The sequence below is a fragment of the Kickxella alabastrina genome (genome assembly GCF_025024165.1).
Source record: "Kickxella alabastrina strain RSA 675 chromosome Unknown BX661scaffold_10, whole genome shotgun sequence".
Taxonomy (NCBI): domain Eukaryota; kingdom Fungi; phylum Kickxellomycota; class Kickxellomycetes; order Kickxellales; family Kickxellaceae; genus Kickxella; species Kickxella alabastrina.
Window position 1 is genome coordinate 141,908 of NW_026251481.1, and position 26,595 is coordinate 168,502.

The window sequence follows — 26,595 nt, forward strand, 5'->3', positions numbered from 1 at the left end:
TAAATATTTTAATTCAAATAACTTTGACGCATATTTTGCCCTGGCATTTGCAAAAGAGAAATGGCAGAAAAGTTCCAAGCAAAGGCGCATCACGCCTACAGCAAGGCCAAACCCGACGAGCTGGACCTCTCACCAGGCGACATAATCCACGTAACTAACGACGAGCACGCGTCCTGGTGGATAGGACAAAACCAAATGACAAAGGAGCAAGGATGGTTCCCGTCCAACTTTGTCACCAGGCTGGCCAGGCCCGAGGGCACCAGCAAGCCCAAACTCAAGACCAAGCGCGTTGTGCGCATAGTCAAGGCCTATACGGCAATGGACGAGGATGATTTGGATTTGCAAGTCGGCGACCAGGTGGAGGTGCAGAAGGAGGTTGATGGGTGGTTCCTGGGCACTTTGGACAGCAGGTCAGGGATGTTCCCAGTCGGTCACGCCGAGGTGTCGGAGCGCCGCCCGTTGCCGCCGACACCCGTAATGTGCGCCTCGAGAAGAGGCACTTTCAGCGGCGGCAGTGCTCCTGAGGTTGGCCTGCCGGTGCTGCCACAGGCGCCGCCAGCACTGCCTGCCCGTACCCCGTCGCTGCCGCCGCGCGCATCCACAGAGACCTCGAGGCCTGTCGAGAGGAGATTTAGTGTCTTGTCGGCTGCACCCGTAGCAGAGGCTGCGGACGATGGAAAGAAGGAAAAGAAGTCCGGGCATCGGATCAGCCGCTTGTTTGGCGCGAAGAAGAGCAAGAGCAAGGAGAAGGAGGCTGCCTCCGACCTTGGTTCTGGAATTGGTTCAGGGGAAGCCGCGAGCCGTCGCAGCTTTTCGAGTGCAACGGATGAGCCGTATCACTTTGACAAACAGCCCGTGTATGACGAGGTAAGCTATTCAGCCCTAAATAGGAAAATGGAGAAAACAATAATAAACGGTGCAAAGCGGGGGGAAGGTGTCCGCACTGTTGTTTTTGTTTTTGTCTCTCTATTCATAGCTACTATTTTGTTTTATGCGACAACCCTGAACTACTGTTTGTGTATTTATCTATTTCGTCCCTTTTCTCTCTTTTCGCTGCCTCCCTGTTTCTTTACACACCCTGGTTTTATTCGCCCTTCACACTTTGCTAACGTTCTATTCTTATTTTTCATTTCTGTACTCCATTTTCATCTCTCCTTTAAACTTTAACACTAGCAGAGCGAAGAAGAAATGATTTCACCCGCACTCCCCAGCAGACCCTTGCCGCAACCAATTGCCGCGAGCTCCTTGGGCTCTCCGTCACCGCCGGCTGCCCGCCCGCTGCCTTCCATCCCGCAAGCAGGCCTAACCAAACTGCCAGCATTGCCGTCTGTAGCCATGCCGCCACCACCAGCCACAGCACCAGTTCCGGCCCCAGTGCTAGCGGCAGTGACACCCGAGCGCCGTGCATCAATTGCCAGCATAAAGTCGCAGAGCTCTGGAGTCAGCGCCCAGTACCCTCCATCCCAGGCGCCCCCAGTGCCCGAGCTGAGTGCTGCTGATAAGGAGGGGACTACCGGCGAGGAGCCAGCGACCGAGCCTGACACCGAGTCTATTGCCGAAAATACCGACGCCGAGGAGGTGGCCAAGGTGCGCGGCTCGGCCAAGTTGGCCAAGATCATCGAGGACTACGAGGCGCAGTCCTCCGAGGAGCTCAACCTGATGTCGGGCGACGTCATCACCATTGTCCACAGGGGCACTGATGAGGAGCCGCGCTGGAAGGGCGAGTACCATGGCAAAAAGGGATATTTCCCCGGCACCGTTGTCGAGGCCATTGAAGAGTCGGCCGACCTGGACGAGGAGGACGATGCGGTGAACCGGCCCAGAGGCGGGTTTAAGCTGGCCGCGTACGGCGTGCAGCAGGGCGGCCTTGGCTCCATCTTTGCTGGCGGCGGTGGTATGCCTGCTTTGCGCAAGTCTGCACCCACCCGGAAGAGTGCCGAGCAAGAGGACCAAGACAACAGTATGGTTGCAGCGGCGCCGATGGCTATGGCGCCAGCTATGGCACCCGTGATTCCCAAGCTGCGCAGTGTGAAGCGCCCACAAGCCGAGGAGCAGGAGCCAGAGCAGCAGCCAAACTTTTTGGCGCAATTGAGCCGGGTGCCCCGCAAGCAGGTCTCTTCAGAGGATTCGGCAATTTCGGCCGGTTCGGAGCCACTGGCTGTGGCCCCTGTGGTTCCTACAATTCCTGCCATTCCCGTATCACGCAAGTCTACTGCTGCCAGCAGCATCCACGAGCTCGAGCCTGAGCCCCAGGCTGTGCACAAGGATAAGACCAGCAATATCGAGGAAGAGGAGGAGGAAGAGAGGTTTATTAATGAGACCAGCAAGGCTGAATCTATTAAGGAGGTGGACTTCTATGACCGTGACTTGAATGGAACAATCGAGGCAGCAGAACCCGAGGCGGCTGCCGACACTACAGAGCCGCAGCATTCCGACGACAATAATGAGAGCAAGGACGTTGCGGATGAGGTTGATACCTCGACATCCTCCCACCCCTCTGAGACTGCAGAGGAGCCATCTGAGGACGCACAACTGTCCGACGATGCGCCCTCGAGCAGGGCCTCAAGCCTCGACCCCATGAAGTCGCCAGCCCTGTCCCAGGTGAAGCGCCTGGTTCGCCGCGGCCCGCGCCAAAAGCCTACTGCCGAAGGGCTGAAGAAGAGCTCTGAGGAATCTCAGTCCCAATCACTCGTGAGCGCGCTGCAAAATGACGCGGTGCTGCCGGAGCCAGAGCCCGAGGTGGAGAAGGCTGCGCCGCCAGCACTTCCGGAGAAACCAAAGGGTCTGGCGCGGTCCGCATTTGGCGGTGGCATGCAGCTGCCCACTGGAGGATTCAAGGCCACCGGGAGGGTTGGCTCGGCCATGGCGTCGCGGCTGGCTGCGCTGCAGGCCCGAGCCAGCGGAAACTCTGCCGAGGACGAGGACGAGGATACTAGTGGAAGTCGGAGAACATTATCCGGATTGCGGCAGCCTCCCACAGACTCACATGTGTCAGCAGCTGTTGGTGCTGCTCCAGTGCCAGTCGCCAAGAAACCCTCGTTCACTGTGCGTTCTGCAGCCACCAAAGACGCAGCCCCAAGCGCACAGCCGCCCGTGATTTCCGCTGAGTGGAAAAAGCAGGTGGAGGACGAGCACTCGCGTCTGCGTAGCGACATTGACAAAGCATCGCGCGGAACCGAGCAGCAAATTGCACGGCTTGAGGCCAAGCTTGCTTCGAGTGAGCAGGAGAACCAAGCGCATAAGCAGAATATTTCAGGACTGGAGCGCCAAGTAGAAGGGCTTTTGGGGCAGCTAACGGGCGTAAAGTCAGAACTGTCTGAGATTCAAAAGTCTGTTGCCGAGGTGGGTGCACATAGGGGAGTTACAAAGGACGAAGTTGCAGTGATTTTGCGCGCAGAGCTGGCAAGTGCCCTGGCGCCCATTAAGAAGCAGAATGGGGAGTTGGTCGAGGAGAATAAGAAGTTGCATGCAAAGATTGCGGAACTCAGGGCGTATGTGGATGAGCTGGTCGTTGAAGAAGAGGACAGTAGTTGAATGAATGAGATATACATGCATTTTTTATATACAAAATTTTATAAATTTACAGAACTTGATATACAAAAATTAAATTATATGGTATATTGAAAGCCTATTACTATCACAAATTACTACATAAAACAGTGTCTTGTCGAGCTGAATCAAGTTGTGTAAAGACACGCAGTCCGTTTGATTTGAATCCAATGCCTGCAAAGCTTCTAACTTGGCAATGTATTACACTAATGTAAATGAATTGTTGAATTTCCAGACATTTATAACGAAATTCCGGATTTTTAAACAGGGATTTTTAAAACCTGTTTTTCACGCAAAAATGCACCATCAGAGTTGGCTGAACAAGTCTCGGGTCGATGTAGACAGGTTCAGCCAAGCTTCTACGCAAGAATGCATCTTCCCCTGCTTCTTTCTTCAAAAGAAGCAGCAAACTGGATAATATCTTCAACCATAGTGGTCTATTGCACTAGTTTCTAAACACTTTTTAGGTTGCTATTCAATCTTAATGGGAAGGATGTCGATTTGCAGGATATTTGTAGTCTCATTCTTTTTTTTAGTGTAGCTACATTAAAGATTTGATATGTCGTCTTCATAACACTCGTCAGAAAAGTTCGTATTGCTAGTTCCAACCGAACTACTTCCACATTATTTTTACATTTTACCAGTTTGTATTCTGCAATAACAATGGGTGCAGCCTTAAAATACCTGTACCAATTATTTACTGTTTTAAGTATGTTAAAAGTAATTGAAATTAGCCAAGTAGAAAATAACATTGACACCGCATTGTTGCGTAGCCCGAGGATATGGAAGTGGATGTTGAGGTTGAAAATCGTAAAACAAGTTTCCATCTGTATGCCGATTGATAGGGACTAATTGGATTATGCAGGCGTAAATTAGGGAGGCATTATAATGATGCCCAGACATGCTCCCTATTTTGCAATGTACACGCACGAGTGCACACATATGAAAACCACAACATTGACTTGCCAAGATACCGGTCTGCTCGCAGAAGATCCAGTTCTCACCAACGGAGTGCACAATTGGTGAAGTGCATAATAAAGTCAACGAGATACATATATAAGATGGGCCAGCTCTAGTTCTAATTTTGATTCCATTGATAATAAAAACTTTCATAAGTCAACCAAACATACTTTTGACACTAGGCGACTAGTGCTTCACCCAAATCACCACCCTCTTATTATAACACCGCTACTGTTTATTATAGTTTCATTAAGTAGTCGAGTGGAGTATTTGAATGAAGTATTGCAATAATTGTGTGGACTTGTAGAAAGGTAAATAGAGGAGAGGGCTAACTTTAGCGGAAGTAATAACATGCAACCCAACAATAATTCTAATCCAAAAAGGTTCGTGCAAGACTATTTACAAAAATAGTGGTGCTTTTGTTGAGCGCAACTTGCTTTGTATTGGAGTCCAATCCTCCCGAAGTTGTTTCTGGCCGTCACATCGTCCTTTCCATGGTATTTTTTGAAAAGCTTTTTTGTAAAGTTGAAGATAATGAAAAAAGTGTAAGGGAAAACGGAGGCGATACGCTTACAACGGGTTGGCCTCTCTGAAGTACTTCTGCAGATTGTTCATCCGCATACCAATGCGGTTGGTGAAATCCTGGCGAGTGCGCTTCTCCTTGAAAGTGGCAAAGTCCTTCAGTGCCTGGCGACCGTTGGGCATGGCCAGCACCATAGCGCGGTTCTGACGGCTCTGCATGAGCTGGTTGCTGAACTGCGGGTTTTCGGAGTAGTTTGTCAGCATCTTGTGAATAACAACACTGTCCTTCTCGGGCCGCTCCAGGGGATGGACTGCTTGTAGTAGCGGTGCAGCGCGCGATGGCCGATGCGGTTGCCGCTGGGCAGCACGAGCTCGCCGTCCTCCTCCTCCAGAGTACCAGACATGGTGGGCCGTCCTGTGGTCCGCACCAGCGCGCCGCCAGCAGCGTCCAGCTCCTCGTCGGCGTCGTGCTCGTCAGCGTCCGGGTAGGTAGACGAAAAGTCGTAAAAGTCCGAGATCTCCAACACGTCAATCTCCGTGTCATACGCCAGCTTGGTGTGGCCCTTGTCGAGCATGTGCTTGCGCACAGCGTCCAGGCTCTGCAGCGCGCGCCCGCGACCATTGCAGTATAGGCACACATTGGCGACGGACAGCTTGTCTGCCAGGTACTTGATCAGGCCGCGCAGATCAACAATGTACTCGAGATCAGGGATGAACAGCGAGTGGGCCAGGGACATATGCGCCATGTTGCTGTCGAAGGAGTCCGATTGTGCGTGCAGAAGAGACAGTCCGAGTCCGGGTTAAGGCGGGGGGCGGTAGCCTTTTTCTTCTCTAGCAGCTTGACTACCTCCTCCTCGGAGGTCGCCTGGTGCAGCTGCTGCTTGAGCTCGCGCTCTTGTTTCCGGCGCGTGCGCTCGGCGTCTTGCTCATCCGTGGGCTGATCGGCGTTGTTCAAGCTGGCATTCACCTCTTCCTCCTCGTCGTCGTCGTCGTCAGAATCGTCTTCGTCGCCAAGGGGGAAGTTGCTGACTTGAGCTTCCTCTCGCTAGTCGCGCTCGTAGGGCAAACTTATCGGCATCCACCGCGGTAGTAGCAGCGGCAGCGGTATCAGCAGCACCCTGCTGCTGTGCCCCATCGGCGGCAACAGAGGCGGCGGCCGGCGAGATACTGATATTGGCAATGGACTCGGCGATAGCCGCTTGCTCCGCGCGCATATCCTCTCTGCCTGCATCTTGGCAACCATCTTCGCCTCAGTCTCCTTGTGCTTCTTGCTGTTCAGATGGTTGTTGAAACCGTTCTCTGACACATAGGTCTTTTTACACACCGTGCATTCGCCAGAGTACCCAGCCTTCTTTGCGTCCTCGACTGACTTGGCCTGCTGTGCGAGCACGCGCTCGGCAAACTCTCGGCGGTGACTGGTGGCAGATCGGCCACTTGCGCTTCAGGTTGTATCTGTGCCAGTCGCTCCTGTAGTGCGCGCGCTGCTGATCGGCAGAGTAAAATGCCACTTGGCATGCCATGCAGGTAAACAAGGGTGTGTTTTGCGCGTTGGTCGGCACGCTGCCACTGCCTTCAGGCGAAATGGTGGTCTCCATCGTCTGTTTTGTATATATTTAGTAGATAGTGAGTATGAATAGGTTGAAATATTAATAAAAACAAGAGGAGAAGAGAGCCAAGCGAAAGAAAGAAAGAAATAATATACACAAGGGACTCAAAGTATTGCCAATTTTCTATTACTAAGCCAAGGCTTGAAGAAAAAAATTCCGCCATACTTTTTTTTGCACTGTTGCTTGACTGGCTTGCTCTGCTGTCACTGGCCGCAGCGCTTCAACTTTTTTTTCGGCGAAGAAATTGCTAGTCGCCCAGATTGATCTCCCCGTAATCCAATGCGTGATCTCGCTCAGCTCGCGCACACAGAAAAGAGAGAGAGAGCCAGAGGCTGGTGAAGAACGACGCAGAACAAAAAGAATAATGAAAAATCGCTTGGTTTCAAAAAAAAGGCTGCAGTGCAAAACTGTTGTTGTTTCTAAATTTCTACAAGCAAAGCAACGTCGACCAAGTTACTCCAAGTGGCCAACTGCCAGCTGCTGCTTGTTGCCTTCACATTGCTTCTTTAATTTCCTCTTTTTCTCCATTCACAATCTCGGTTCAGCTTCTTGGCTTTGAACTTGTTTTTATTTTCCTACACAACTTTACAAGAGAAGAAAAAAAAGCACGCGCTAATTTTTCAATTACAATAAAATAGCAAGGATGCAGTCACCAGTAATTGTCGTCAACACCAGCAAACAGCGCGAGAGCGGCCATCGCGCACAAATGTCCAACATTGCTGCCGGCAAGACTGTCGCTGATATTGTGCGGACATGCCTTGGTCCCCGCGCAATGCTAAAGATGCTTCTCGATCCAATGGGCGGAATCACCTTGACAAACGATGGGTTTGCAATTCTGCGTGAGTGCGAGGTCGCGCACCCGGCAGCCAAGTCGATGATGAGCTCAGCCGCACGCAGGACGATGAGGTTGGCGACGGCACCACCAGCGTTATTATCCTTGCCGGCGAGATGCTCGCCATCAGCGCGCCCTTCTTGGAGCGCAAAATCCACCCCGTAGTTATTCTCCGCGCGTTCCAGAAGGCCCTGGAGGATGCCCAGGTTATTTTGCGCGAGATCGCTGTGCCCGTGGACACCAACGACCGGGAGCAGATGCTCAAGCTGATCAAGTCAGCGATCGGCACCAAGTTTGTCAGCCGCTGGAACGATCTGATGTGCAATCTGGCCCTGACCGCTGTGCAGACCATCGTGTGCCGCACTGGCGATCTCGACTCGGCCTACGACGACGTTTGGCAACTATTACCGGATCGCCACCGACGCCTCCACCACGGACTCTGAGTCCAAGGCGCTGCCGGCGAGGCCTCGGCTGATGCCGCCACTGCTACTGCAACTGATGCCAATAGCATGTTGCCGCTGAAGAGGCCGCCGCCCCTGCCATCGAAAGCGAAATTGGTTCTGCCAAGACCGCCGCACCCGAGGTTGATGTGCGCGAGGTCGACATTAAGCGCTTTGTCGTGTGGAGAAGGTTCCCGGAGGCGAGATTGAGGAGAGCCGCGTTTTGGACGGTGTCATGGTCAACAAGGACGTTGTGCACCCCAAGATGCGCCGGCACATCGAGAACCCGCGCATTATCCTCCTTGACTGCCCCCTTGAGTATAAGAAGGGCGAGTCACAGACAAACATCGAGATCTCGCGCGAGAGCGACTGGTCGCGGTGCTGGAGATCGAGGAGGAGCAGATCCGCGCGATGTGCGACAAGATCGCGGCGCTCAAGCCTGACCTCGTCATAACTGAGAAGGGCGTGTCCGATTTGGCCCAGCATTACCTGGTCAAGCAGAACATCACTGCGCTGCGCCGCATGCGCAAGACAGACAACAACCGTATTGCGCGCGCCACGGGTGCCAATATCGTCACCTCGGTGGATGAGCTGAAGAGAGCGATGTTGGTACTGGATGCGGCCTGTTTTCGGTCGAGAAGATCGGTGACGAGTACTTTACGTTCCTGACCAAGTGCAAGAACCCCAAGGCTTGCACGATTCTTCTGCGTGGTCCCGGAAAGGACACCCTCAACGAGATTGATCGCAACCTGCAGGACGCCATGTGCGTTGCGCGCAACGTGCTTTTCAGCCCGTACCTCTGCCCTGGTGGTGGTGCCACGGAGATGGCTCTGGCCGTGCAGCTGGCCAGAGGGCCAAGTCGGACATTGATGGTATCGAGCAGTGGCCGTACGGAGGCGTTGCCGAGGCATGGAGGTCATTCCGCGCACGCTTATCCAGAACGGCGGCGGAAACGCTATCCGCACGCTGACCGAGCTCCGTGCCAAGCACACCGCAGGCCTGACCACCTGGGGCGTGGATGGCGAGAAAGGTGTGCCGGTCGATATGAACGAGTACGGTGTCTGGGAGCCCCTGGCCGTCAAGCTGCAGACCATCAAGACTGCTATTGACTCGGCGTCGCTGCTCCTGCGCGTCGACGACATTGTGTCTGGAACGCCAAAAAGTCCGAGTAGACTTTATTTTTATTCGCTTTAATACCAACTTGGTAGGTGCAAAGCATGCATCGCCATTCATTTTTCCCCTTGCAAATAACTTTATTTGAAAGTATTAGCGCAAAAATTGAAAATTAATGTCTTGTTTTCTTTTGCGAAAAGACTATATGCACTGTCAACAAGAATAATGTCAGGCCGTACTTTGACGAGCATATTAAAGTAATGTGATCTGATTAATTTTAATATAATCTGATCTGATCTGATCAATATATATGCATATCGCATATATATCACCAAATGTACATAACCTAAAGACATGGCAAACCCAGTTGCTGTTCAGCATTTGCTTAATGAATCTATTTTCTCTCCCGGTTGCTGTTCAGCTGCAGCCAAGTGGACAGATTTACATTTATCCGCTAAAACATGTTTGCCAAGTGGGTGTGCATTATGCTTGTCATTTTTCCTCCTTTCTCCCTCTCACTACTTATTTTGTCTTTTTGAAAACAAAATAAAAGCAAAGATTTGCCTTTGATGCAGTGTTATTAAGAAAAAAGTAATCCTTTTTTGGTAGCATAAAAAGGCATTCCTTGTAATTATACAAAAGAGTAGTACAAAAAAAACAACCGAGGCTTTTATACAAAACAGTATAAGAAGCCTCATTTTGCCTTTTTCACCCCAACGAAAAGTACTTGGCTGTTCCTTATTTCCTTTTTTGTTTTACCGTTATAATTATGTGTCCTCTCGTTCAGCTCCCCTCATTTTTTTCCAAATATACTTTTAATTAAATTTATTAGGGGTTCACCCAACTAGTAGTTTATTCTTAGTGCACACTTTCACTCTAGCAAAAGCGTACAAAACAAACTCTGCTTTCCACAGAATGTTGCATATTAACGAATTGCCGCTAATTGTTGTAGAATCCATCCTAGACTACGCAACGGAAACCGATTCTCAGGATATTTCACGGTCATGGGAGGACTCGCTTTGTTTGCTATCGGTCTGCAGATCATGGAGATCGATTGCCTCTCGGTTGGTTTTCAAAACAGCGTATGTAGTCATAGAGGAGCCCAAAGAGGACGAAGAGGAAGACAGCGAGGAAGCAACAAACCTTGACTTTCTGAGGACTGCAAACATCACACATATGGTTAGGAGCGTGCATATTGTTCTGGACAACCAGGTGAGCCTTGTGCGGTTTCTCAGTAAATATGCGGACATGTTCAACTTTGGCAATAGTAATTGGATCAGGACACGCTGCTTCGACATGACCATTAATGAGGTCGTCAAGAATAACGACGAGTTGTTCATAAATGAGCCTCATAGTGAGCTCGCATCGGTGTTTTCTAGCTTTGCCAATCAAGTGGTGAAGAATATGCCCAACGTGGCACAGCTATTATTCGACATTAACCCGATTACCAATCTGAACACATTGGTCACCAGCAGGCTTATCAATGGATTCCAAAACTTGAGCAGTATCGAAAGTAGCTGCTACACAGTGTTTGACTCCAAGACACAGTTTACTAGCCTCACACGACTGACAATCAAACTCATACCCAACACCGACTTTGTATTCCCATATATCAACCCGGATATTATCCAGCACATTCATATCACCAACGTGCCGCCTACTTTCTCGTGGCACCCCTTTTTGTCAGACAAATCGGCAGACAAGCTGGAGTTTAAATCGTTAACCTACCTGAACATAAAATTTACCAAGCCAGAAGACCAGCTCATTCCAAACAACTCGACTACGCGCGCCCTTCAGTACGATACGTCAAATAAACTGCATGTTTATTTCCCAAATCTCTCAAAGCTATTTATCAGAAACAAAACAAGTGTGGGATTCGACTCGTCCATGTATGTGTTCCCCAAGTACCTGGATAGCATCGGTGTGACCAATTCAATAAGCACTTTGCAACTTCTCCAAAGGGCTGAAATCAAGCTCATCGACCGGGTGGTTCTATTCTTTGACGTCATCGGTAAAACAGACGAAGCAAACTTTTACAAGCTGACCAACTATTTCGCCGGAACTGAGGGTTTGACAAACTATTCTAGAATATGCTTATGGAGACTTGGGTTTGAGGTGGATGTTTCGCGAATTAAATGGAGCCAGCTTTCGCAATTACACATGGTAGAGGTGACTGAATTGAATTGGCTTTTTGAGCTGATTAAGAATATTCCTGATTTGTGCAATCTCACGATTGCCAGCTTGTACATTAACAGCATGCCCGCACACGTCAGTGGACTGATGAGCCAGTCAAACCGTGGCATGGGTGTGCATTTGGGTTTGCCAATAAATAAGACTATCACAAAGTTGGTTATAATGGAACTAAATAGCGATGGGTGCTCACCCAGCGAGGTTGCCATGTATATTAAACACATGGTCATTCAGTTGCCTAGCATTAGACATTTGCATATTACAGATGCAGGCTGGATGGAGATGGATAAATTTGCTTCGAAACACAAGCAATGGTACCCACATGTAGGTGACATAACATTTACATATGGTTTATAGCGCCCCTTTTATGCACTTGTTTTATTTATATATTGTTAATAATTGTGTAATAGAAGTTTTAATGACCATAACTTTTAAATTTTAAAAAAAATTGGCGTCTTGGGCCGCCGTCCGTATTTCGCTGCATTGGCATATGTGATACCAAAGGGGCTCGAACAAACAATATTTCAATTAAAACTCACATTCGGCAGCAGGCAGATTTTTCTTTGTCCTCATGTATACCTGATAATTGAGCCGGCGAAGAAAATCGATAAAGAGAAAACCATGAATTTCTTTTTTTTATATAAAATTTAAATGACATCTTACAAACCAAAATATTATTCTTTGTTTTTTGTATGTGTATTGGGCTCTACATATCAATTGTTGGTGACTTTTTTTGCATGCCATACAGCAATCATTGTCATTTTCTTCTCCTGTAGCACTATAAATAGCAAGGGTTGGAAGGGCTTCCCACCTTTTTTAAATAATTTTTCTTCTCATCATCAAACTACCAAATTATCAGTAATTTGTTTTATTCCCAATACTTTAGCTATATCGACTAAATAATGGCTTACCAGCGTAAATAGTCCGGAACTTATGATTTGGTAAGTCTATTTTTATTTAACTGACTTAACTGATTGAAACATGTACTATATTTTGTTTATATTTATCACTTAGTATTTATTTATTTATACCATTATTTATATATTTGCTAATTTTGTAGGATTCCAATGTTGCGGTCACAATAATGGAAAACGGTGAGTTGAGGTGTGTATTTAAGGACAGCTCAATTGGAAGATTATACCTGGTTCCTGATATAGGTTTCATATATATTAAACAGTGCCCTCAAAAAAGATTGAATAATAAGGCTGCCAATACCACCTGCTATTATGAATATAGCATAAGTGATGGCAAATACGTACTGAATTGGATCCGCCCAAACGACAGAGTTGGCTTTCTTTTATTTAAGTATATGGCATTACAAGTGAGGGCTACAGAGAAAATTAATAAAAATTTAAAGTTAGAGCTGAAGTTAAAGTTTGTACTACTGACTTGTAAAGCAACTTTCTACTCCGTCGCATGTGTAATTGTTACATCAAGTGATTCCGACACAAGAACCGGTGGATAGATTCTGCTACTCTAACTAGTCATTCAGTTTTTTTTCGATAAATGTTTTTTTTAGGACGCAGTTTTTTTTCTTCATCTTTTAATTGTAACAAATAACGCAGTCTCCAATTATCACAAGAGAAAAAACATTTTGTTAAACATACTCTGAACTATCAAAAGCAACAGGTCTCTTCCATACCCTAACAATACCTCTCCGACAAGCAGTAACAATAAGCTCCCGGGTAACACGCAAGCACTCCACAGCAGTGCCATGCACAGGCACAGAAACAAGGGGCAAAACCACAGGCAAATTCCCTCGCACCCTCCCACCACCTCCTGCACCGGCGCCTCTCGGCCGGTGCAAAGCCCCCAAAGAAAAGTCCCACACCAAAAGTCTTCCATCCTCACCAACACTCATAAACCGGTAAGTGTTTTCGTCGCCGTGGCCCAGTGGGTCAAAAACAATCGAGCGCACCCAGGACTCATGGCCTTCACAGCGGGCGACCAGGGTGCAATCATGGGTGCTCCAGATACTCAGGAGATCATCCTTGCCGCCAGCAATGACAAAGCGGGAGTCTGGGCTCCAGGCACTGCAGGTTAGTCCGCCGAAATACGACGCGTGTACGGAATGGAGGGTCTCGTGGAGATAGTCGATGATGCGCAGGCCGCCGTCCTCGCAGGTGACTGCCACATGGTGTGGGAACCCGCCACCATTACCCGAAGTATTGTCGGTAGGCGCAAAGGATATGCTTGTGATGGGCTTATTGGACACCCGCCAGAAAGTCACAGGATTCGCACCAGTGGACTTTTTGAAAGAAGACGGGTTGTTACTGCCTGCTGCCGCCGCTGCTGCCACTCCTGTTGTCCCCGATGTTGAGAAAACTTCCAAATGATCCAAGAGCAGCGAATCGTCAAACTTGGAAATTTTTGGAACAACAAACTCGTCCCTCGTGCGATCCACGATCATCAGACAACCATCGGCCATACCGGCCATAAACAGGGTTTCTGAGCCAGGAATCCAAGCAACACAGAGTACAGCGGAGGTATAACCAGAATTCTTATTCAGCCTGGAATATTTGCCGCACACAGGATCGTACCAAATGAGGTTGCCCTGTGTGAAGCCCATGATTATGTCCAGGCGGTTGTTGGATTTGCGTGTGCACGGGTTGATGCTGTGACAGAGTGGGGTGTTAGAGACAAGGTCAAGGCGGGCGAGGGTTTCGCCGCTACTTTCTGGCTGATTTTGCTGATTCTGATTCTGCTGTTGCTGGAGGCCCATCCAGGTCATACAGCGGGGCGCATTAAATATGAAATTAGTGCTAGGGGTGTCGCCGACCACCCACCTTGCGAGGTTCTCGTTGGTCACCAGTCGGCTGACAAAAGACGACGTGGACTTTGTCACCGTGCCCTTGCTATGCGGCGCTGAAGAAGCACACGCAATGGGCGCTGTTATTACAATAGATGTGGCCGTGGTCGTGGTGGTGGTGGGCGCAGCAGACGAGCTGGAAGAGCCATTAGACACGGCCTTATTCATGTGCAAGAACCCCTGTCGAAACCCATGCGGTCGCCCACTATCTGGTGCCATACCACCGGCAACTCTGTGCATATTGGCCATAGAAGCAGGGGGAATATAAGGTGTGTTGAATACAGATACCTGTGTCGGTCTGCTAGGTGCCGTAAAAACACCAGACGGTCCTAGCAAGCTGCTTTGCTGCACAGACGGCCCGGCAAAGCCAAAATTACCATTGCCCAGCTGCTGCTGCTGCTGCTGCTGCTGTTGTTGTTGTGTGCGCGTGTCGCCAAACATGATGCTGCCGCTGGCAGCCATACCTGCGGAGCCAGCGGAACCGAACCGCAGACTGCTTGTGGGCGTGGCTGTTGGCGTAGGTGTTGGCGGCTGGACAGTGTTCTGGTGTGTCTCGTGGTGGTGGGCATTGGCGCCTAGACTGAGGTCGTCGGCATTGAGGTCGCGCGGAATGTGCGGATGGAACTGATTGGCGGCCTCCTCGGTTGTGAATTCCGACAGCAAAGTCCACCGTCCTTCAGGCGTGTCGAAAAAGGAGCAAGGCGTAGGCTTGGCGCTCATAGTGTGAGGGGGGGGGGAAGAAGAAGAAAAAAGAAGAGATAACAGGAATTGAAATAAAATTGCAAAATGAAATAAAAAAGAAAGAAAGTGACATAAGAAAAATACCATGAAAAAAAGCACTAGTTCGATTCTTGAGGCAGTGGCTTGTATGCGTGCCGCGATGGTCCAGGTCTGAATAATCCCCCTCTTCCTTCAGAAGAAGCAGCAGCAGCAGCGCCGTGCACGCGGCCAGGCGCCATGCCAACCATCTCCAGGCCAGACATATCCTCGGCATCGACGACCTCGGACATGTCCAGGGCGAAATGGCCGGCAGTCCGGCGGCCGTCCGTCCCAGCAGTTGCCCTGGGGGCAGCCAGTACCTGCACATCAGCGACATCCAGCGGCAGAGTCCCAGACAGCGGCGCACGGCACACAGGCTTACGATACAGCTTAAGCAGCAGCGAGCTAGCCATGACGCTCAGGCTACTCAAGGCCATCGCCATGCCGGCAAACACCGGCGGAAGCATAACACCAAGGGGCATAAACAGCCCCATGGCCAGTGGAATACCCAGAAGGTTATATACGCTAGCCCACACGTAATTCCACTGGATGCGGCGGAAGATAGTGCGCGCCAGGTCGAGCGCTGCAACGACATCAGCGACGTCCTCGCGCATCAGCACCATTGACGCGGCCTCCATTGCCACGTCCGTGCCGGAGCACAGGGCAATTCCCACATCCGCGGCCGCCAGCGCCGCGCCGTCATTGACGCCGTCGCCGACCATTGCCACGCGCCGCGCGCGCCACGAGCGGCGCAGCAGCCAGGAGCGGTACGGCGCCATTTCAGCCTGCAGCTGCGCGACAACCACAGCCTTGCCAGCCGGAGACACGCCAGCGTACACGCGGCGGATACCGCATTCAGCAGCAATCGCCTGTGCGGTCAATGGCTGGTCGCCTGTGACCATGACGCACTCCGCGCCCATACGCTGCAGAGTGGCAATGGCCGGCACGGCCTCGGCGCGCAGCACGTCGGCGAGCGCCAGCCACCCGGCGTACCGCGCGCCGACGGCAACCAGCACTACGGTGCGACCGCGCGCCTCCTGCGCAGCCTTGGGCGCCGCCACCAAGCCAGCCGGCACGGCAACGCCGTTGCTCTCAAGGAAGGCTGCGCTGCCCACCAGCACGTCGCCGCCGGCAGCAGCTGCGGGCAGCACGCGGGCGCGTACGCCCTGGCCCGGCACCGAGTCGAAGTCGGCGATGGCGGCCGGGAACGGCTTGCCAGTGCCCAGGCCGAGAAGTGCGCGCGCATACGCGGCAATGGCGCGGCCCAGCGGATGCTCGGACGCGACCTCGGCAGCGCCGGCCAGCAGGGCCAGGTCGCGTGGCAGAATACCAGGCGCCGGCATGACGTCGGCAACGGCCAGGCGGCCGGTAGTCAGGGTGCCGGTTTTGTCAAAAACCACAGTGTCAATGCGGCTGGCAGCCTCCAGGGCCTCGCCGCCCTTGATCAGCACGCCCATCTGCGCGCCAACACCAGTGCCCACCATGACAGCCGTCGGCGTGCTCAGGCCGAGCGCACACGGGCATGCGACAACCACCACGGCCACAGCCAGCTTCAGGCACCCGACCATGTAGCTGCCCGTCTCCTGCGCTTCGGCCTCGAACATTGCCGGCTTGGGCAGCGCCGAGTACGCCACCACCGTCCACCCGACCAATGTCGTCAGCGCTAGCGCCAGCACGGCCGGCGCAAAATACTGGGCGACGCGGTCGGCGTACGCCTGGATCGGCGCCTTGGCTGTCTGGGCCGCCTCGACCAGCTGCACGATCTGTGCCAGCGTCGTGTCGGCACCGACGCGTGCCGCCTCCATCGTGAACGAGCCCGTGCCGTTGACTGTGCCGGCGACAACCTGCATGCCAACGCGCTTGCGCACGGGCAGCGCCTCGCCTGTCACTGTTGACTCGTCGATGGTTGACTCGCCCGATATTACTGTGCCGTCCGCCGGCACGCGCTCGCCCGGGAAGACGCGCAGCAGGTCGCCGGTCTGGATCAGCTCCGTCGCAATGCGCCGCTCCTCCTCCTCATCACCATCGCCGCTGCGCACCACCAGAGTGGCCTGCGCCGGCGTCAGCGTCATCAGCGTCGATAGCGCAGCCGACGCATTGCCCTTGGCAACGTTCTCGAGGTAGCGGCCGAGCGACACAAAGGTGATCAGCATAGCGGGCGCCTCGAAGAAGCAGTGCGGCCGCGGGTGCTTGCCGTGGAACACCGACCACATCAGCATAAACAACGAGAAGAAGTACGCCGACGACGTGCCCGTGGTCACAAGCACGTCCATGTTGGCGTTGCCGTGGCGCAGCGCCTTGAATGCGTTTTCGTAGAACCGCGCGCCGACGTAGAACTGCAGCGGCGTGGTCAGCAGCAGCTGGCAGAGCATGCCGAGCGGCAGCCCGGTGACCACCTGCCAGGAGATGATCTTGGCCAGCCCACCGATGTGTGGCGCCACTTTGGCCAGCAGAATGACCGGGAGCGAGAACCACAGTGACTGCCAGAACCGCCGCCGCCACGCCAGAATGTCCTTGGTGCGCTGCAGAGACTCCAGCTGCGTGTTGTTCTGCGCAAGGTCGGCCACCAGAACGTCGAACCCGGCCGCCTCGACCACCGCCACGAGCCGCCGCACGCCCACCTGCGCCGGGCGATACTCGATGGCCGCGGTCTCTAGCGCCAGGCTGACCGCCACCGAGACAACGCCAGGCTCTTTGCGCACTGTGCGCTCGATCAGCGCCACGCATGACGCGCACGTCATGCCGTAGACGTTCAGGCTGGCCTTGGCCACGCGCGCCTCGGCGTCCAGCACCTTTGCGTCAAAGCCCAGCTCCGTGATCCACCCAACAATGCTACTATCGGAAACCACGGCTGGATCAAAGTGCACGGTGGCGCGCTGCGCCAGCAATGACACGCTAATGCCCGTGATGCCTTGCCGCTTGCCCAGCGCGCGCTCGATCAGCGCCACGCAGGACGAGCATGTCATGCCGTGGACTTCCAGCTGCAGCGCCGTGGTTCCGTCGTTGGCCTGGCCGTCCAGCAGAGTTTCGCCGGATTTTGCGCTCGAAAACGAGTACGCCTCTTTGCGCGCCGGGGCGCTGTCCGCTGCAAACGTCCGTGTAGACCCGGGTGTGGTGCTGCCGCCTAGCGGGCTGTCATGGAGCGTCAGCAGTGGTACTTTCTGCTCGGCCACCTTGGAATTGTCGCCGTCAAACACGGCCATGTCGGGCTCTGCGCTTGGCGCGGGCCCCAGCGAGGCGTCGAAGCCGGCTTCGTCGATGGCCATTGCCACGGCGTCCTTCGTGGTGGCCTGCGGGTCAAACCACACGCGGGCCAAGCCCCTGGGCGCCAGCTCGACCTCAACGCGCGCAACACCAGGCGAGTCCTCCAGCGCCATCGTGACAGACTTGACGCACGACTGGCACGTCATGCCCTCAATGCCAACCACAACAAAAGCCTCGTTGTCCTTGTTCTTCTTTTCCAGCACATCGCCAGCAGGCGTGAAAGCAACATCAAAGCCGCAGTCCTCAATGACCTGGGCGACCTGGGCCTGCGAAAGCACAAGCGGGTCCCACTCGACCACGGCGGACTCTGTGTCCAGCGACACACTGACGGACTTTACGCCGTTCGTGCCACCTAGGACATCTTCGATACTGCGCACGCATGATTGGCACGTCATGCCGCGCACTCCCATTATGCTACGGTGCTGCAGGGTCCCGGGCAGTACAGCGGCGTCGAAGCCGCAGTCTTCGATGGCTTCGGTTATTTGCTCGGCTGAGAGTACGTGTGGGTTGTAGTGTGCTGTGGCCTGGTTGGCTTCAAGCGATACTGTGATGGAGATGAGACCTGAGAGGTCGGAGAGCACGCCTTCTATTGACTTTACGCATGAGTGGCAGGTCATTCCGACCACCGACCATGTCTGCTTGCAGCTGACCGACGACATGAGCCGTGTATATGCGTGCGAGTGTGGATGTGAGTGTGCGTGTTAAGGTGGGGGGGAGGAATGTTTGTTTGTTTGTTTTTGTTGTTTTTGTTGATATTGCTGTTGTTGTTGTTGTTGCTGTTGTTGTTGCTGCTGCTGCTGCTGCTGTTGTTGTTGTTGTTGTTGATGTTGATGGAATAGGAAGGATAGTACAAGGTGGGAATACTTTAGGAAAAAGAAAGAGGGCGCAATGGTCGTTTGGAAGAAAACCCAAGCACGCAGCGTACGTATAAGAAAGGGAAAGTTAGCCACCGGGAAAATAAAACAAACCAATTTGAGAGAGAAGGTAAGAAAGTTGCACGAGATACAAAAAAAGGAGGCAAAAGCAAAGTAAAAATAAAAATAAAAATAAAGGCAGATATACGCCTTTCTGAAAGAAAAAATTATTCTTCCGTTTGATGGTGTGTGTTGTTCAATATCAATGCTACAAAAGGAAAGGACACAAGATGTTTAATTTTATTGTCCTTTTCAGCTGCTGGTTGGCTTTCTTTGCATTTGATTGAATAAAATTCAACAAAGGAAAATTATTGGCCCACTTTTTTATTTGTCCCCTCAACACAGTATTTTTTAAAAATATTGTTATCCAAATTCAGGCAAGCATTGTCTATTTCTGGAACTGGATGCAAGACTCCGGGCATTATTAATTGTTCTTTCTTGATGCTCTGGACATTCCGTTCATCTGACTGATAAACCGACCGACCGACCGACCCCGAGCAGCCAGCCAACCACAGAACATTTAAAAACACTTAAGAAAATAAAAGAGGGAGGTGGAGGCGGTGGAGGCGGAGGCAAAATAAGACGGGCGACTCGGACAAGCATGGCCTGTCGTCGTGTTTCATTCGCTCCACCTTTTTCGGTCTGCTCGTGAAAAAGAAAGACAATCGAAAAAGCAAAGAACAAAAAATGCATGGTCCGAGACGCATCACATCTATTCTTTTTTAAAAAAACAACGAAATCACTGGTTTCTCGGGCGCTTGTCTTCGGAAGACCGCGTGCTGCCAACAAAGGCATCAATGCCAAACACATCAGCCTCCTTCTCAAACACCACAGGCCTCCCAGCCTCCACAGCACGCGGCCGCTTGACACCGCCACGCAGCCCACCTTGGCCACCGAAACGGTCCGACTCCATCAATCTCTCCACATCACCGGCCTGCTGCTGCTCATCATCAGCACCGGCACGCGGGCGATACGTCTGGTGTGGTGCTGAGCTGAACAACGGCTTGTCGTACAGATTGTATGCCTCGTCGTTTTGCAGCTGCGCGTTGGATGCGCTGGGCTGGTTGAACAGCCGTGAGTCAAACATGCTTTCGCGCGACATGGATGTGGGCTTGGCAAGTCCCAGGGCGATTTTCTCCGAAATATCGCGGTCATCGCGCGGCTTCTTGCCGCTGCCGCCTCCAGAGCGCTGCTGGCGGAGATCGCGCTCGTGCTGCTTGCGCCGCTCGGCGCGTAGCTGGTCTCTCTCGCGCACGGCAGCATCGGCACCATAGCCGTGACCGTGATCATGGCCCTGATCCCGATCATGATTGTGATTGTGATTGTGGTTGTGGTTGCGGTTGCGGTTGTGGTTGTGCTCCTGCTCCTCCTGCTCCTGCTCCTGCTCGCGCTCGTGGGTGTCCTTGCTGCCAGGCTCGTTGAAAAAGTCCGTGGCCGCCTTGCGGTTGGGGTCGCGGCGGCGCACCGCCACAAGCGGGCTCAATGGCGGCGCCACATACTCGGCCCTCTCCTCAGCGCCGGCGGCCGATTTCTTCTCAGCCCTCTCCTCGCGCGCGCGCTGTGCAAGCAAGCGCAGGCGCTCCTCCTTGCCCTCCTTCTCGCGGCGCGCCAGGGTCTGTTGGATCTGCGCGCGCTCGGCGATTTCCTCGCGCGCATGCGACTCTGCAGAGCCCAGGGCCTCGGCCAGGCGGGCAAAGCCATCGCTCACCTGCACGTCCTCCAAGCCGCGGCCATCGGCGGCCAGCCGCTTGTCCAGGGAGACGGTGAAGCCGTGGATGTTCTTCCAGTTGGACACGCAGGGCGGGACGATCCAGTCGCGCTGCTCGTCGGCGGTCAGCTTGCGCGGCGGCGAGTGCATGACGGGCGCCGGGGGCGACCCTGGGCGGCGCGCGGCCTTTTGGTGCTTGACCTTGGGCGGCTCCAGCGGGTCAACGGGCATTTCGCTGACGCGCACTAGCCGCTGAGCCGCGCCCGAGTTGAAGCCGGGCGCCTGCTGATTAGGCGTGTACCGCACGTATGTTGGCTCGGCCCTGGCTGCTGCGCCCTTGGCTGCGGTGCCCTTGGCGCCGAGGCGCTCGCCGGTGATTCTGTCCAGTGCGCGGCGCGTGCGCTCCGCTGTTTCCTCGACGGACTCGGCGGTGGGCCGCGCGGGGATGACGGCGCCGGAAAAGCCCGCGCGCTCGGCTAGCGGCACTAGCTCCTTGAACGTCGACTGGACTACTTGGCTTTCGCGCGTGCCGTGGCGGGCGAGCGCCTCGTAGCTGATGTTGCCGGAGCCGTCGACCTGCTTGGCTACGGCGTTGCCCTTGGCAGAGCGCTTGCGGCCCATGCCCAGCGGGTACTGCAGGACGTGGATCTCGGGGTAGGCCCCGCCGCCGCCAAAGTCTGCCTCGGTCTTGGGCACCCAGCCCTTGCGGCGGCCCTGCTGCGGGATCTCTGTGGCTGATGCGGCTGCTGTGACTGCTGTGGTCGATGTGGTCGCTTTGGCGCGCGCTGGTCCCGAGGACTGGTGCTTGGGCTCTGGCAAAAACTGTGAAAATGACATGATTACAAAAAAATAATATATAAGAAAAATACGAGGAAAAAAATGTTTGAATTGAAGGACCAGAAGAACAAAGGGGGAAGAAGAAAAATACGAAATGGAAAATTTTTTTGTAACCACCTTCTGCCACTCAATAAAAAAATTTTATTTGTTCTTTTGAAATGCCTCTCATTCTAATGACGGGCTATCCGTCCAGCGGCAAGTCCACGCGCGCACACGAGCTCAAGCGGCTCTTCGAGACGCGGCTCCAGCAGTCCTCGGTGGCAACCCACAGTGTGCATATAATCGACGACGCGCTCCTCGGCTACACGCATGCAGCCTACGCCTCCGCCACCGAAGAGAAAAACGCGCGCGGGGCGCTTCTCTCCGCCGTCGAGCGGCAGCTCTCTCGCGACGCCATTGTGATCGCCGACACGCCCAATTACATCAAGGGCCTGCGGTACCAGCTCTACTGCATAGCGCGCGAGGTCGCCACCACCCACTGCGTAGTCCACTGCGCGATATCCAGGGAAGAGGCCCAGAGAATTAACAGCGGCCGCGGCTCCGAAGCGTACCCGGAGGAGGTCTTTGAGGCGCTGATTATGCGGTATGAGGAGCCGAATGCCGCTGCCAAATGGGACAGCCCGCTGTTCACTGTTATTCAGCACGACAAGGAGGATGTGCTGCCGTTTGATGCCATTTGGGCTGCGCTGGTTGAGAAGCGCGCGCTGGCTCCGAATTTCTCCACGGCGATGAAGCCTGTCACTACTACAAACTACCTGAGTGAGCTGGAGAGTGCCACGCAGCATGTTATTAGTGCTGTTTTGGATGCACAGAAGAGCGGCGTGCCCATGTATGAGCTTCCCGTGCCTGGGTCGACTAAGAAGGTTCGGATGCCTGGTCGCAACCTGACCCTGTCGGAGCTGCGCCGCTTGCGCATGCAATTCACAAAGCTTAACCGACAGGTGTCGCTCAATATCGAGTCTATTGCGGATATTTTTGTCGAGTATTTGAACATTAACCTGTGAAAATAAACATTTTGATGGCGCGTACGATACATAGACGAGTTTTTTTCCGGCTTCTTGTTTTCGGTGCTGCGGTTCGAAGGGCAGTTCTTGTCTTTTTTTTCGAAGATCTTGTTGATTTTTCCTAGTTCCATTCCTGCAAACAAAACCCAAAAAACCCAAGGCCAATTTTTATTTACATGTGTCGAGAAGCCTACGCTGCCCCTTCCAACGACGACGTTAGCTTTGGGTGTTTTTGCGCAGCCAGTTGAGCTCCTATTTGTGCTTATTCCTCTCGCTGGTAGAGTAATATTCGATAGGAGCCGAAACAAATTGTTATTATTTTTGGCAGCCCGCAAATGCGCAGTCAACTCGAACCATCCGAAAAAATAACTAGCGTATTTAACAGAGCTTTTTGCAGGCCTAACGAGCGCAAGTCGCATCTTCCGCCCCCATCCACAAAACACATTTGCTTCCTTTTTTCTCTCTTTTTATTTCATTAATTTTTCTTATATTATTTTCTCAAAGTGAATTTTTGTTCTGTAAAGGTAAATTCTTTTCCAACTCTTTTAGAATTTGTCAACACAAAGGACCGGTCACATACACGCAGAGAATCCCGGCACCCGAACCCCCCTTCACGAACTTTGAAATACAACTGGAGCTGGAACTGGAGTCGGTCGTTTTTTTTTCCTTTTTGAATTTTGCTGCATTCTCTGCTAGCCGCCTCAGACCAATCTGTTTGGTGTGAGAGTGTCACAATACCACTCCCACTCTGCTCCATTCCAACCCTATCCACACAAAAAATATATCCTGTACTTTGCACTATTTCTGCTTTGCAGCTTGTCCTTTGTCACCTGGTATTTTCTTCGAAAGTATTCCTTGCCTCTTTAATAATTGTTTGGCACATGCGTGCTTTGTGTGTGGATTCAAACTACTCCCTGGCTCTCTGGGCACTGACAATGTCCACTTGGCTCTAAAAGCCATAAAGAAAGCATTGAGCGTGTGTCAAGCACAGAGCCGCCCTTTTTTTGCAGTGTATTTTTGCCTCATATTTCCCTTGTGCCCTTTTACGCTTTCTTTTTCTTTTGCCCCTTTTAAAGGTCTTTATTGAAAGGGCGCGAGCATTTTATTCGCGCAATAAACACCTAGCTGCCTTTTACGCTCAAGCTTCTCTTCTGTTCTATTTCTATTTTTCTCACTCCATAATAAAATTTGTCAAATAAATACACCCCCCCAAGGCCAGTTTCAACTTGATTCCTCACGCTCACCCGCGCGTATATATATAAAATCTTCATTGCTCGAAACCCCTTTTCTTCCCCTTTCTGCTTCTTTTCTTTTTTCATTTCCATTCCATTCTCTCGTCACTTTAGAATTTTCCCATACACACATTTTTTGCATCAAACAAAATCAAGGAATAGCACAGGCCCTCGCTACTAACTTTTTACTTTATTCAGAACCATTTCATTTATTGCGTCCGCGTAAGAAACTATATAGCTTCAGCTCAAAATAAACAACAAATAACATACCAATAAGCATTTTCAAGCATGTCTGCTCTCATCAAGATTCAGTCATCCGACGGTAAGGAGGTTCAGGTTGAGAAGGCCGTAGCCATCCAGAGCATTCTCATTAAGAACTTGCTCGAGGACTTGGGTGAGAACGACGCCCCCATCCCCCTGCCCAACGTTACCGGAAAGGTGCTCGACAAAGTCATTGAGTACTGCACCCACCACGTTGACGACCCACCCGCCCTCAACGACGACTACGAAGATGCTCCAAAGCGCTCCGACGACATTGCCCCCTGGGACGAGAAGTTCATTGCTGTCGACCAGGAACTCTTGTTCGAGATTCTGCTTGCCTCCAACTACATGGACATCAAGCCCCTGTTGGACCTCGGCTGCAAGACCGTTGCCAACATGATCCGGAACAAGTCCGCCGTAGAGATCCGCAAGATGTTCAACATTGTCGAGGACTTTACTGAGGAGGAGAAGGAGCAGATCCGGAAGGAGAACGAGTGGGCTCAGGACCAGTAAAATTTTCTTTTTGCATTTTTGCCTTTTTAGTGTACTTTGGGTTGGTAAAATATAATAATACCTGCTGTTTTTTTCTATGAATTTTATTTTATTTATTATTGCAAAGTTGGATATGTAACATGATGGCTGCTGTATTTTGAAAATGTTACTTGTGCATCTCTCCGAGACGCAAGTCAGGATTGGATTACTGGTCCCAGGTTCAGGATTGTTAAATAAACGTCTATTCGTCACACACAAACGTCAACGTAGCGCCAAAACCCCCCTTTTTTGCAAGCCAGTAAATCTACTGTTAAATTTTTTTTTTGTATTTTGACCTCACATGAAAAAAGGTGAAAATATTTTTTTTTTCTCATTCATCGATCGACCTCTTCAGCGCTCAAGCTTGGCTTTTTTTTTGTTCTCCCCAACTGGCAAATTAATTCATTCCCTTTGTTCAATTCGTTTAAATTTTAATCCACAATATGGCAACCCGACGTTTTGCGAGACTTTTGTCGCCAGCGCAGCCATGTCTGACAACCGCGCACACGCTGCTGCAGCCGTCGCACCATCGACAGCCAAGAGGGAATCAAAAACATCTCATCAGCCGAACGCTAGCGACAACAACCTCCGAGCCACAATCAAGCAGCACACCCCAAGGCCATTTGCTCGGGAAAATCCGGCCCAGCACGCTAAGCGCCCACGAGGTCTTCGCACCTCTCACAAAGGGGCGACCGGTGTTTAGAATCCGCCAGCCTATTGAGATAATCCGCGAGCCAGGGGATTTCTACCAAGAGCTTTTGCGCGGAATACAGCGTGCCAAGCGGCGGATCTACCTGAGCAGTTTGTATATTGGCAGCGAAGAGACCGAACTCATTGGGCATTTGGACCAGGCTCTGGCGCATAACAGCTCGCTACAAGTGCATATCCTTTTGGATTGCTTGCGGGGCACGAGGACAAATAAAAGCAGAGAGAGTTCGGCGACATTGGTGGCACCGTTGGTGCAAAAGTACGGGGAGGACCGCGTGCATGTGTCCATGTACCATACGCCGGCGCTTAATGGGCTGAGCAAGAGGGCGTGGCCGCAGAGATATAATGAGACCTTTGGCCTGCAGCATATTAAACTATACTTATTCGACGACGAGACTATTATTAGCGGGGCGAATTTGAGTCGGGATTACTTTACGAACAGGCAGGATCGGTATATGAAGGTAGATGACCGGGCGATGGCGGACTACTTTGTCGAACTGGTTGAGGCCATCGGGTCGTTTTCGTTCAGGCTGCGGGGGGTTGCCCAGGGGCAGAGTGGGTTTGGGCTGGAGATGGCCGGCGGGTTCCCTGACCCGTCGCAGGAGCCGCACGAGTTTGTGCGCCGGGCGAACGACATCATGGCGCAGTTTCTTCTCCGAGCTGAAACCCAGCACACGCTGGCATCCATGCCAGAGCCCACAGAGACTCTGGCGATTCCTACGGTGCAAATGAGCCAGCTCGGAATCACCCAGGATGAGTCGCACATGGACGAGTTTTTCCAAATCACCAGCTCCTATGCTCGCCGCCATGGGTGCCGCAACCTCATGGCATCAGCGTACTTTAATTTTTCAGACTTCCACAAGGAGCACGTGCTTTCGAGCCACAGCCGCTGGGACCTCCTTGTGGCATCGCCCGAGGCCAACGGGTTTTACGCAGCCAAGGGTATTTCAAAGTACATTCCGGATATGTACAGTATCATAGAGTATCAGTTCTTAAAGGCTGCTAGGAGACGCGCCAGGGGAGATATAGCTGTGGAGGAGTATGTGAGGCCTGGGTGGACGTACCATGGGAAAGGTGTTTGGTGCTATTTGGATGAGAAGTTGCCGCAGTTGACTATGATTGGATCGCCGAACTACGGGTATAGGTCGGTTTATTGTGATTTGGAAGCGCAGGTGACTTTGATCCCTGGGTCCGGCGCTGGACTGCAGACGGATATTCATCAGGAAGCGCTGTACTTGCTGTCGCATTCAAAGATGGTCGATGAAAATGAGCTGAAGCAGCGTATACGCGGGTCGCCAGTGTGGCTTTATGGGCTGAAGCCTTTTATTTTAAAGAAAATGTAGGAAGTTATCTTC

The 26,595-nt window shown here is 52.2% G+C and overlaps 9 protein-coding genes across 9 annotated transcripts; 6 read left to right on the forward strand and 3 right to left on the reverse strand.

Annotated features, from left to right (window-relative positions):
* Position 1: 1 nt before the first annotated feature.
* BX661DRAFT_205146 (uncharacterized protein) lies at positions 2 to 3,595 on the forward strand. Its single transcript, XM_051538583.1, has 2 exons — positions 2 to 867; positions 1,174 to 3,595. The coding sequence occupies exons 1-2, from the start codon at positions 61 to 63 to the stop codon at positions 3,532 to 3,534; spliced, it is 3,168 nt and encodes a 1,055-aa protein (XP_051391846.1). The 5' UTR covers positions 2 to 60; the 3' UTR covers positions 3,535 to 3,595.
* Positions 3,596 to 7,022: 3,427 nt separating this feature from the next.
* On the forward strand, positions 7,023 to 9,205 carry BX661DRAFT_181882 (uncharacterized protein). Its single transcript, XM_051535834.1, is given in 8 exon segments — positions 7,023 to 7,508; positions 7,526 to 7,862; positions 7,979 to 8,089; positions 8,101 to 8,163; positions 8,298 to 8,492; positions 8,510 to 8,746; positions 8,761 to 8,782; positions 8,818 to 9,205. 8 exon segments carry the CDS (start codon positions 7,282 to 7,284, stop codon positions 9,102 to 9,104), a joined length of 1,479 nt encoding a protein of 492 aa, XP_051391847.1. The 5' UTR covers positions 7,023 to 7,281; the 3' UTR covers positions 9,105 to 9,205.
* A 564-nt stretch (positions 9,206 to 9,769) lies between these two features.
* Positions 9,770 to 11,574, forward strand: BX661DRAFT_181883 (uncharacterized protein). The gene has a single exon (XM_051535835.1). The coding sequence runs from the start codon at positions 9,939 to 9,941 to the stop codon at positions 11,568 to 11,570; it is 1,632 nt and encodes a 543-aa protein (XP_051391848.1). The 5' UTR covers positions 9,770 to 9,938; the 3' UTR covers positions 11,571 to 11,574.
* Positions 11,575 to 12,705: 1,131 nt separating this feature from the next.
* Positions 12,706 to 14,434, reverse strand: BX661DRAFT_181884 (WD40-repeat-containing domain protein). Its single transcript, XM_051535836.1, has one exon. It carries the CDS (start codon positions 14,269 to 14,271, stop codon positions 12,811 to 12,813), a length of 1,461 nt encoding a protein of 486 aa, XP_051391849.1. The 5' UTR covers positions 14,272 to 14,434; the 3' UTR covers positions 12,706 to 12,810.
* Positions 14,435 to 14,861: 427 nt separating this feature from the next.
* On the reverse strand, positions 14,862 to 18,704 carry BX661DRAFT_142784 (E1-E2 ATPase-domain-containing protein; the record flags this gene model as incomplete). Its single annotated transcript, XM_051532968.1, has 2 exons — positions 14,862 to 17,840; positions 18,249 to 18,704. The coding sequence occupies 2 exons, from the start codon at positions 18,702 to 18,704 to the stop codon at positions 14,862 to 14,864; spliced, it is 3,435 nt and encodes a 1,144-aa protein (XP_051391850.1).
* A 994-nt stretch (positions 18,705 to 19,698) lies between these two features.
* Positions 19,699 to 21,504, reverse strand: BX661DRAFT_142923 (SKIP/SNW domain-containing protein; the record flags this gene model as incomplete). Its single annotated transcript, XM_051532977.1, has 2 exons — positions 19,699 to 20,316; positions 20,455 to 21,504. The coding sequence occupies 2 exons, from the start codon at positions 21,502 to 21,504 to the stop codon at positions 19,699 to 19,701; spliced, it is 1,668 nt and encodes a 555-aa protein (XP_051391851.1).
* A 158-nt stretch (positions 21,505 to 21,662) lies between these two features.
* On the forward strand, positions 21,663 to 22,508 carry BX661DRAFT_142934 (chromatin associated protein KTI12; the record flags this gene model as incomplete). Its single annotated transcript, XM_051532978.1, has 1 exon — positions 21,663 to 22,508. One exon carries the CDS (start codon positions 21,663 to 21,665, stop codon positions 22,506 to 22,508), a length of 846 nt encoding a protein of 281 aa, XP_051391852.1.
* Positions 22,509 to 23,745: 1,237 nt separating this feature from the next.
* On the forward strand, positions 23,746 to 24,622 carry BX661DRAFT_12912 (putative negative regulator sulfur controller-3). The gene has a single exon (XM_051532525.1). It carries the CDS (start codon positions 24,029 to 24,031, stop codon positions 24,512 to 24,514), a length of 486 nt encoding a protein of 161 aa, XP_051391853.1. The 5' UTR covers positions 23,746 to 24,028; the 3' UTR covers positions 24,515 to 24,622.
* Positions 24,623 to 25,019: 397 nt separating this feature from the next.
* On the forward strand, positions 25,020 to 26,583 carry BX661DRAFT_193775 (uncharacterized protein; the record flags this gene model as incomplete). Its single annotated transcript, XM_051537809.1, has 2 exons — positions 25,020 to 25,052; positions 25,219 to 26,583. 2 exons carry the CDS (start codon positions 25,020 to 25,022, stop codon positions 26,581 to 26,583), a joined length of 1,398 nt encoding a protein of 465 aa, XP_051391854.1.
* Positions 26,584 to 26,595: the final 12 nt, after the last annotated feature.

Bases quoted from the DNA above. Each gene is read 5' to 3' on its own strand.
- BX661DRAFT_181884 (XM_051535836.1), bottom strand. From the start codon at position 14,271: ATGGCCAATATGCACAGAGTTGCCGGTGGTATGGCACCAGATAGTGGG.
- BX661DRAFT_12912 (XM_051532525.1), top strand. From the start codon at position 24,029: ATGTCTGCTCTCATCAAGATTCAGTCATCCGACGGTAAGGAGGTTCAG.
- BX661DRAFT_181882 (XM_051535834.1), top strand. From the start codon at position 7,282: ATGCAGTCACCAGTAATTGTCGTCAACACCAGCAAACAGCGCGAGAGC. The intron at 8,164-8,297 runs GTGCACCCCAAG...GCGGTGCTGGAG, and splicing joins TCATGGTCAACAAGGACGTT to ATCGAGGAGGAGCAGATCCG. The intron at 8,783-8,817 runs GTATCGAGCAGT...GGCGTTGCCGAG, and splicing joins GGCCAAGTCGGACATTGATG to GCATGGAGGTCATTCCGCGC.
- BX661DRAFT_205146 (XM_051538583.1), top strand. From the start codon at position 61: ATGGCAGAAAAGTTCCAAGCAAAGGCGCATCACGCCTACAGCAAGGCC. The intron at 868-1,173 runs GTAAGCTATTCA...CTTTAACACTAG, and splicing joins AACAGCCCGTGTATGACGAG to CAGAGCGAAGAAGAAATGAT.
- BX661DRAFT_181883 (XM_051535835.1), top strand. From the start codon at position 9,939: ATGTTGCATATTAACGAATTGCCGCTAATTGTTGTAGAATCCATCCTA.